A 9,442-nucleotide genomic window follows, 5' to 3' on the forward strand; every position below is an offset into this window, starting at 1 on the left:
GACTTGAGCTGAAGTTTTGTTTGTTTGGGTTACAGTGTTTGTTTGTTTGGTTATTTGGATGGGAGTTTGAGTACATACTAAATGGATTTTATCTAGAATCTGTGGTTTTTACTATAGACACTTACTCAGACTTTAAACCCTGGGTTAGAACTTCACCTCAATCTTCTGTTTTATGACTCTTCTTTGAAAGACACTACGCTGCTTTATTGAAAGCCTAGTGAGATGCTTTTGAGAGGGGGGAAAGGAGAAGAAAACAGTGTAGAACAGTAGTTACCTAATAATTCTTTAAAGTTGCAGATTTGAGGTTTTTGGTTGGGGTGGGGTTTTTTTGCTTTGTTTTTATTCAGAAAATGCAAGAGGTAAAACCAGTAATAATACTGTGAAGCTACTCTAGAGGTGCCTTGAGGTTTTTATTCTGTGTTAGCAATTACCTTTCAAGTCTTGTCTCCAGCTGTAGGCTGCAAAGTTCCCAAACTGGTTGTGGTTTTTTGTAATGTGTGATAGTTCAACTGGGAACAAGTCTGAGTTCAGAGGAGAAAAGAGGAACTCTGAATTCTTCCTTTCAGAAGTAACTATTAGTCACAACATTATTCTCAAACTTAGTTATGTCTGATAGAAAGGAAGTATCCCTACAGACGAAGTGTTGGGGTTTTTTCTCATGACAAATAAAAATACCATTGTTTCAGTCTTAAAACATTATGTAAAAGTAAGAGAGAACTGAAGGCTCAGAATACTTTGATTTCAAAACAAGTTAGTTGTTTTTGTTAGCAAAATGTTCTCTGTAATTTTGAATCTACAGATCTATAAAGAAAAACAAGTACAACAAAAAGGTGTCTGTTTCATGCTGAAGGAATCTTTTATATATAAATGCTTATTAACAAGCATGGACAGATTTAGCAGAAAAACAGTAAGCTCTGTGATACCAAGAAAAGCATTCCATATAAATTATGGCACCTTTATCCTTTTCTCACTTGTATGACCCTCTCCTAGCTTATATGTTTAGCAGATACACAGATTTTTCATGAAAAATTTCAACAAGGCACTAGATGCTGGGTATTACCTCACTGAGATTATGTTTCTGTATCCTCACTTCTTCCTGCTCTTGACTTGTGCTTGCTCAAAAACCACTCTTGCAAGAAATTGTTGTGATTTTAGTTTGGAATAAATTATGCTTCAAGCTCTAGGGGAGGATTTGATACTGAGGAAGAAAATCATCTGATGTTTCAACTGAAAAATTACTCATTACTTCTATCTCCATTGATAAGCCTGTTGTGCCTTTCAGCTAGAGATACATTAACTTTATTTTTAAATCATGTTTGAAACTTAGGCAGAATGGACTCTTCCAGAGTTGTCATATTTTGCCAGGATAGTTGCTTACCAGTAAGAGCAATTCAGCGCATAAAACATATACTAGTGAGCTGTCTCTCATGCCAGCTCACGAAAAAGTTGCTGATAGCAAATAGCAAGCATTGCTCAATTATAAAGCCTGACAAAAGAAATGGAAACTAGAGGAATATAACTTCCTGCTCCACCAGACCTTTTGTCCTGGCTGTGTTCTCCACCTGTTCAAGCATTGCCAAGCCCAGGCACGTTTAGGGAGACTTCAAGATATTTACATTTGTTTGTACTCTGCTGTTTGCACTGTATTTGTGCCACTGGCAGACACAAATGACACAGACAGAGCAATCATATTAATAGAATGTTCACACAGTGCCCTTTGCTCTGATCAGGAAACTGATTCTGGAGGGGTGACTTCCACTGACAGCCACGTGCCATCATAGATTGCTGAAGTGGGCTGGCTTTGACAGATCAGTGATCCAAGACCTCTTGACAGTACAGTTGCACACTGTGCTTTTTGCAGTAAACATTGCATTAATGTCAGCATTTTGCCCAACCTGGTTTAAGAAGTCTTGTTGGATACTGCCTTTGTTCTATGAGCAAAAGAATGGTATCTGGGGGTTTTTTTCCATCACTGTCACTCAACTAATAAATCTGTCTGTAATTCTTCACATCTGGCCTCAGTTGTTAAGAACTCTGAGGTGAGAGTGTATGGACGATACTATTCACCTTTTCCACATAATAACAAACATGCCAAAAATCCCTGTGGATCTTGGTAAGGTGGTCTTACAACCTCCCAGTGGTGGGAGATCTGACCATTTTCTCCTGCCCCTCTTTCCTGATCTTTTTGCTTTGTTCTAAGCATGTGAGAACCATTCCTATGACAACACTTTCTTTAAGTCACAAAATTTCTCTTCAGAGGCTCTTAAAACTTCCATAAGGAATTTAATACAAATCAACATTCAGTAAATGTATATAGTATGACATCACCTTTAAGTGGCACTGGATGTTTTTACCAGCTGTTCCTTATAACTAAAAGATAAATTTCTGTTTGAACTATAATGTTGTAATTAGCTGGTTATATGTTGCCATCAGATATGGTGATACAAGCATAGATATATTATTGAAAATCCACTATGATGATTATTTTTCAGTGTATTTCAGTACAATCTTACATAAAAAGATTTCTCTCTGCATTGTTACAGAAAATAATCTGCAAAGTGACAGGAGCCAGATAAATAATGAAATCAAGTTTGGGAGCACACAAATCAATAGCATTTTCATAAAGCAGTCTGAAAGTTTGGATTTATTTAAAATTCACCTTGGTTTTTTGCCTGCTTTCTTAATAGGTAGTTCCTGATGAGCTTATTGCAATGGCAGAAAGATACAAACAATCACAAATGAGAAAAGAAAATGAAAAGGATATACCAAGACCTTGGAGAAAGCCCTCAAAATAAGTGTAGTCCCTTGAAGTTACTGAAACAGAGAAAGTGATTTTAATTAGTGTTAGCTTCCATGAGCTTGAATTTATTAGTTTCATTTTGTGTTTGATTGTTTTCTGTACCTGTCCTATTTAAACAAACTTCTCAAAAGCGTCTTAGAAAACTGGAGTAACTTTATATAGGAATAAATCTGGTTTTGCACTTGGACACTATTTTCACATAATTTTTTCTTGTGTGATGTATGAAACTTCTAAAGCCATTGTCTACTGGTTAAAAACAAGTATTGTGGCTTTGTTGGTTGGTTTGGGTTTTTTTTTAGTTATATGCAGTATTGCTATATAAGAATGTAAAAGATAATTTTTCCTCTTATATTCAGAGAACCAGATTATTCTTTGTAAACAATGTTTGTCAATGTAGTTTCAAAATGCTGTACCTTTGCCTTGATATGTTGCTGGCATGCAGGAGGATTTCTCAGGATAATGAAAACTGCTCTGTTTGCTGTTCCTTTTGTTTGCTAAAGCAAGTTTTCTTTATTCATATTTTAAAACTTAACATTGGTAGTAATTTTTGTTAAGACTTGTGTCTCAAGATTTTTTGAGAGAGGTCTTCATGTTCTTGTAATGGAGGAGAGCATGACAGGAAGTACTTGTTTGTGGCTAACTGGGGAAGAAAACCCACTTTTGGTTTTTGTGGATGTAATATTCTAGCTTAAGGAATGAAACCAGAATTTACTAGAGCAACGTTAACAAAGTCATGGAAAAAAGAATACATTTGAAGACCAGCTTTTATTTCTTCCAGATAAAATTGATTCACACTTTACCTTTGGATGTCAGGTTCTGTCACACAGACTCCCAGTGATAATGGGGCATGTTTTCTACTCTTTGAAATTTATATGGGAAGGAGTTATTCCTTCATTTGATGCTTGGTCTGAACTTGTGTTTATTTATGTGTCATATGATTAAATAAAAACTAATAAACAAAATTCAGTAAAATAAGAATACTTTAGTAAAATTACTCTCTAAATATTCTTTCCTCTTAATTTGCTCATAATTGAGGTAAATCTGGGCATTATTCAATCCAGTAAGTTATTTTGCCTTCAAAAAGTAGGCAAAAAATATGGACTTCCCATGGCTTCTATAAGTAGAAGCAAAAGATGTATTTATTTGCAGTTCTCAAATGCTGTGTACTTCTCACCTGCACGATTTTAGTAATAGGAATGATTATAATATTTTTTTCCTAACACACGTTTCTTCAATATGAGAGAAATTGATAGGAATTTCAATTTCAGAAGTGTCCAGTTCATGCTGCATTTTGGTTTTGGAAACCTTTTATATCAAGAGTCTTCCTCTTTGATACAGGTTGAAAGATGCATTTCTTTCTACATGATTCATCATACAAATAAATGCTTATTGGCAGAAAACCATCTACTCTGTTGTAGCATATTAGGTAATGATTATTTCCCATCCAAAGCCCAATGAAAAAACTGATTTCTAAAGTAATTCTGAAGACTCAGAAAGGATAAGTTACTTCAGGAACTTCATATTACTCAGGTAAAATATTCTCTCATTGGTAACTATTGCTGGTGATTGTCTTCTGCAAAAGATCTTCATATCCACCCAGGTAATCTGGAGAAGTTGTTCTGGTTAATGTCAAAGTAACTCCAGGGATTTTTTTCTCTTCTGAAAGTAGGAGTGTATTTTGGATATTCTGCAGTGGATCTTAATTTTAAATAAAATTGTCATTTTTTCCTTTATGCAGTCTTTGATGCCTTTGTATTTGGAAACACAGAAATTACATGTGGGAAATTAACTATTGCAAATTCTTCTCTATGTTCTTTGTATACCTTGAAGATATTTTGCAGGTGACATCTATATTTGGAAAGGCAAGGTAAATATTACTTAAAACATTTATTTTAAGGGTTATGGCTAAGCAATGTGACTGAAGTATAGATTTTTCTCTTAGTGGTTTTCATGTCATTTTGTTGTGGGTTTTGTAGTACAGACTACTGAAGAGTCATTTATATTGCAGAGTTTTTTGTTTCAAATATGTAAAGTCAACATGATTAGATATCTGTTGTGAACAGTGTTCTTAATAATTCTCATGAAAGACTGGGAATCCATTGTTCAATTCATAGCTTATTTTTCTTGAAAGGAAATGATGTCTTGCCTTATCTTCTTGGCTGAGCAAGTTGTATTGGGGAATAAAAAAGTGAGTCAGCTGAGACTTTTGCAGGCAATCCACAAAAAATCCCAGGCATTGCTGAAAGGAATGGTCCAAATTTCCCAAGTGCCAGTCTGTGTCATTTGGCCACATCACACAGGAGTGGAGAAAAGCAGTTTTGACATGATAGGAACAGAATTTTTCCAATTCTTTTGGGTGTTTCCTTTTAAGTTGCTCTAGAAGAAACTTCAGCAGTTTAAGACAACCTTTCCTGTTAAAAAAAAATATATATATATATTAGGTATCTTCTCTGTAGTTCTAAATATGTAGATCAGATATTTCAACTCAATTATGCATTAATTCTCTTGTTGCTTTCTTGATTCAGTACAAGATGTAATTGGCAGACCAACTTCTTAGTTTACTTGTTAAGGAGGTTTTGTATCTCATGTGGGATTTGTTCTTCCTTGTTGAAGAAATCTGGAAAACAGTTCTCATGGAAGTGAAAAATCATTTATTCATCTTGATCTCATTCAGCAGTTTTCTCACCATCATTTTAGAAATTGCCTTGATATGAAGGGAAATTTTGCTCAGAAAGTGGAGTCAGTCACTTTTTAAAGAATTTTTTTAAAACAGAACTGAATTTGGGAAAGATAATTGAACAACTCACATATTTTTGCATTCTAAGGCAAGTCTGGAGTCTAAACCACCAATGTGATTGTTTCCACCTTTCATTAGGTAAATGCAAGCCAGACATTCAGCAAGCACATGCAGTGTGGTATTGCTGTAGAACAATTATGCCTTAAAGACTCTTGCTTCCTATTATGAGTAATTACTGTTAGATCATATTCTTAAGTGCTAAACTGAAACAGTGTTAGTGCTAGCCCAGCTCACACAGGCTAAAGTAAAATATTCCTGTGAAATACCAACCTACAGCACTTTGGTCCATTGGATTCACAGCATGTCTTTGAGTTGCCATGGTTCTTTATCATATCCTTTTCAATATGTGAGAAGGAGAGTCGCCAGGTGTTCCCTGAAGTCAAGCACAAGACTGTTAAATAGTTACACAGCACTAAGCATCAGCTTTTGTAGCTAGAAAAAAACCCCAGTTTTGTAATTGACTTAAATACCCACAATTTTTTTGCCCCTACTAAAAAAAACCCTATAATTCAGTGAGTGCAGTTAGGTCCTCCTTAACTCTCCAGCTGCTTCACAAACACAAATGGAATGTAATTAATATAGGACCTAATTGTTTGGATGCTTTAAATTCCTAAGGATGTTTGGATTTACTTTAAAATTAGGCTTAGTTCTGAATGTCCCTGGATTTGCTGAACATGATTTAGAGAACTGCATTATTCAAAGAAATCTACAGCCTTTTAATTTCTGTTATTGTGTTTTCTTTGTGCACTTAATAGGTTTGTGAGCTTGTCTCATGTAAGATGACTGTTCTAAAGCATTTCTTTTTGTTCTTCTGCTCATGCTTCTGAAAATAATTACTAATATAGCTCAATGCCCTGTTTCTAATACCAACAATCACTTTTGTCTTTTTTCATGAATTACAGTTTGCCTTGCCTGTTTGGCTCAGTTACTCTTTGCATTTAATTTGCACAGGAAGAAATTGCCAAATAAATCAGTACTTCTGTACTGGGCTTTGATAACATGGGCATGCTAATTAAAATGGTACCAGAATGTTTCTGCAAACTAAAGGAGGCTCAACATGACAGTAGTCTGGAAGAAAAAATGTTGTGGCCGTACCAGAGTTCAGTGAGAAATAATGTATCTTGATAGAAAACAGTTTGCTTCCTGCAGAAGTATCTGATTTGTGGATGCAATCTCATGTGTGGGGAAGTTCCCTGCGTTTTTAGCAACTTTATTCTAATTTCCTTACAAGAGAGTGCAAGCTGCTGTTAAGCACAGTACTAGCCCAAGGGAAGGCTCATGTCCATGTGTCTGGCTGGAGTGGATCTAATATAATGCTCTTTGTAATGGTTAGTGTACAGCCTGGCAGAGTGGGCTTGTATTTACATTTCAGTACAGTACAGGACAGGTACAGCAGTACCACAAATCTGCTGCTTTAAAGAGGGATTTCAGTTGTCTGAGCTGGATATATCCAGGATGAGGTGTCTCGAAGATGGAATACTGAACATGATCTGGCTACCCTTTCTATAGCACTTGTAAGTGATCAGGTTGTAGAGAAGACATTTCATAACTTATTATTGTCCATATTTGAGGTACCTCTTAGAACTTTTTCTCTTTTGTTTTGCTTGGCTACTAAATAAATTGATCTAAATCTGAAATCCCTCCTCTTTTTTGTTCCCAGCCACTGTTCAATTTTGAGGCCAGCCTGCGTGCTGCAGGGCCAGCTCTGCTGAGCCTCCAAAGTCAAGATGATGTCCACTGATATTTCTAATGGAGGTTTTTTGATCTGAAGAGTTATTGCAGGGCTTCCAGCCTTTTTCCTTGCCACAGTGACTTCCATACCTAGTAACAAAGAAAGTGATATTTCATGTTAGATTGACAGATAGCTAGATAGATAGATTAGTAAGATGAAAACTTTTTTTTAAGAATGTTACAGTTTTTACTAAAGAGCTCATAAGCAATCAAAAGAAATACCTGGGTTCAGTCAATGGTTCTTTATCCTACAGGATGTTGAAACATTGAGACGGTCTATTGAAGAGTTCTATGAAACAGGGAACACTACTGTGTTTGCTTGATTTACTGTCTAAGAATTAAAAATATAATAATGTTTTTCATTTAACTGCTTCCCTGTTGAAAACACACAGTGAAGAGATCTGGCCACAATATTTCTGAAGGTTTTGGGAAAAAGAAAACCTAACTGGGGTTATTTTAATATAATTATATATATATATATATATATATATTTAATTATAAAAATAACTGGCATGCAATTTCTGCACTGATCAATAAAAAATATTAGGTACTGTATAAAAGAAAATACAGGTGCTGTATAAAAGAAAGCTCCTTGTTTTGCTACTACTTCAGCAAATGGCTCTTTGTATACTCCAGATAGATGCAAGATGTACAGGTTAGGTAGGAAATAGCAAGCATACATCCCTTAATGTTTATTATTTTCATACAGAAAATATGCATAGTGGAGTTAATAATGTAACAAGTTACCTATGTGCATTTGTGATTATTAACACAAGAGCCAGCTTGAGATACTGGGGACAGGAGGGGTTACAGCTCCATTGGCACAAAGAGACTGGCAGGAAAATGTGTGTTCTTAATACTGGGGCAACACATATGCACAATGTAACTGCGTTTTTACCACTTCCTGATGAAGCTTGTTCTCTCAGTACTCACCTTTAATGTTTTTTACTTCCTGTTTAATAATTTCTCTTAGTGCTTGAAGCATTTTAAAGGCTGATAATTTTCCATCTTCCTCTAAGAACTTCAACCAACCCTTTTCTTTTGGACTCCTTTTGAATGATACATAATAATAGGCTCCAGTATCATCAGACTCATCCAGCTGAATCCTTGTAACAGGCATTACAAGCATGATGTCAAACTCATTTGGTTCAGATATCTGCAAATATAAGAATAGAACAGACAATGTGCAACTTAGGTTTTATTCTCCTGAGATTTTTATACCAGTTGTGGTTTCATCTACCTTGGTGTCTGATGTGAAATATGAGCTCATTTCTGTGGTATTGCAGGATTACTGTGCATTGGGGTGGAAAATAGCAATTTGCAACTCACTTCCCAGCTCTCCAACTTATTAATTTTTTAAGATAGCTTTAAGATTCTTGAGCTGTTCTGAATAATTAATGTATAAATATGCTCAGACATCCTCTTGCACTTAGGATGTGAAGAAAAAAAATGCACTGCTAGGTCTGAAGCTAGTTTTAGACAGAAAAAAAAAAGTGTCCCTATGTTTGACTTAGTTTCAGTCTACGGGAACAAGGAAAAAGGGTACTGGTTAATTACCGAAGGTGAAGGGGTTGGAATGGACCTTAGAGACAAAGCTAGTCCTGACTCCTCCTGCCCTGGGCAGGGATACCTTCCTCTAGACCAGGTTGCTCAAGACCTTATCCAACCTGGCCTTCAGCACTGCCAGGTTTGGAGCATCCACAATCTCCTCAGACACTCTGTACCACTGTCTCACCACCCTCACAGTAAAAAAATTCTTTCTAATCTAAATTTCTCTTCTTTCAATTTGTATCTATAACTCCTGCTTTTTGGAAAAACTATGAACTAAAGCGTGGCCCAGGGTTTCTCGTGCAGTGCTATACCTGACGGATCGTGTTGTTACACCGAGCTCACCTGCGTGCTGTGCGAGGGCAGGGCTTACTGCAGCCTAAACCGTTCAGGTAGCGTCTCTGACTCAGCGCACGTAGCACCATCCAGCAGGTTACTGATCATTTTGTAATGCATTGTGATTACTTCACAGAGCTATCCTTAGAGCTGTAGTTACAGTCACAGAGCCTTACTCGGCGGGAGAGGCCAGCTAAGAGCGGCCCTCGCGCGGCCGGCCCGCGTTCCCG

The 9,442-nt window shown here is 36.3% G+C and overlaps 1 protein-coding gene across 1 annotated transcript; it reads right to left on the reverse strand.

The window, feature by feature from the left end:
• Window positions 1–2,615: 2,615 nt before the first annotated feature.
• CGAS (cyclic GMP-AMP synthase) lies at window positions 2,616–9,301 on the reverse strand. The gene is made up of 5 exons (XM_031057103.1): window positions 9,222–9,301; window positions 8,262–8,518; window positions 7,173–7,418; window positions 5,868–5,970; window positions 2,616–5,211 (listed from the first exon to the last, which is right to left on the reverse strand). Exons 1-5 carry the CDS (start codon window positions 9,299–9,301, stop codon window positions 4,869–4,871), a joined length of 1,029 nt encoding a protein of 342 aa, XP_030912963.1. The 3' UTR covers window positions 2,616–4,868.
• Window positions 9,302–9,442: the final 141 nt, after the last annotated feature.

This window comes from Geospiza fortis, unplaced genomic scaffold (assembly GCF_000277835.1).
Source record: "Geospiza fortis unplaced genomic scaffold, GeoFor_1.0 scaffold190, whole genome shotgun sequence".
NCBI classification, from domain to species: domain Eukaryota; kingdom Metazoa; phylum Chordata; class Aves; order Passeriformes; family Thraupidae; genus Geospiza; species Geospiza fortis.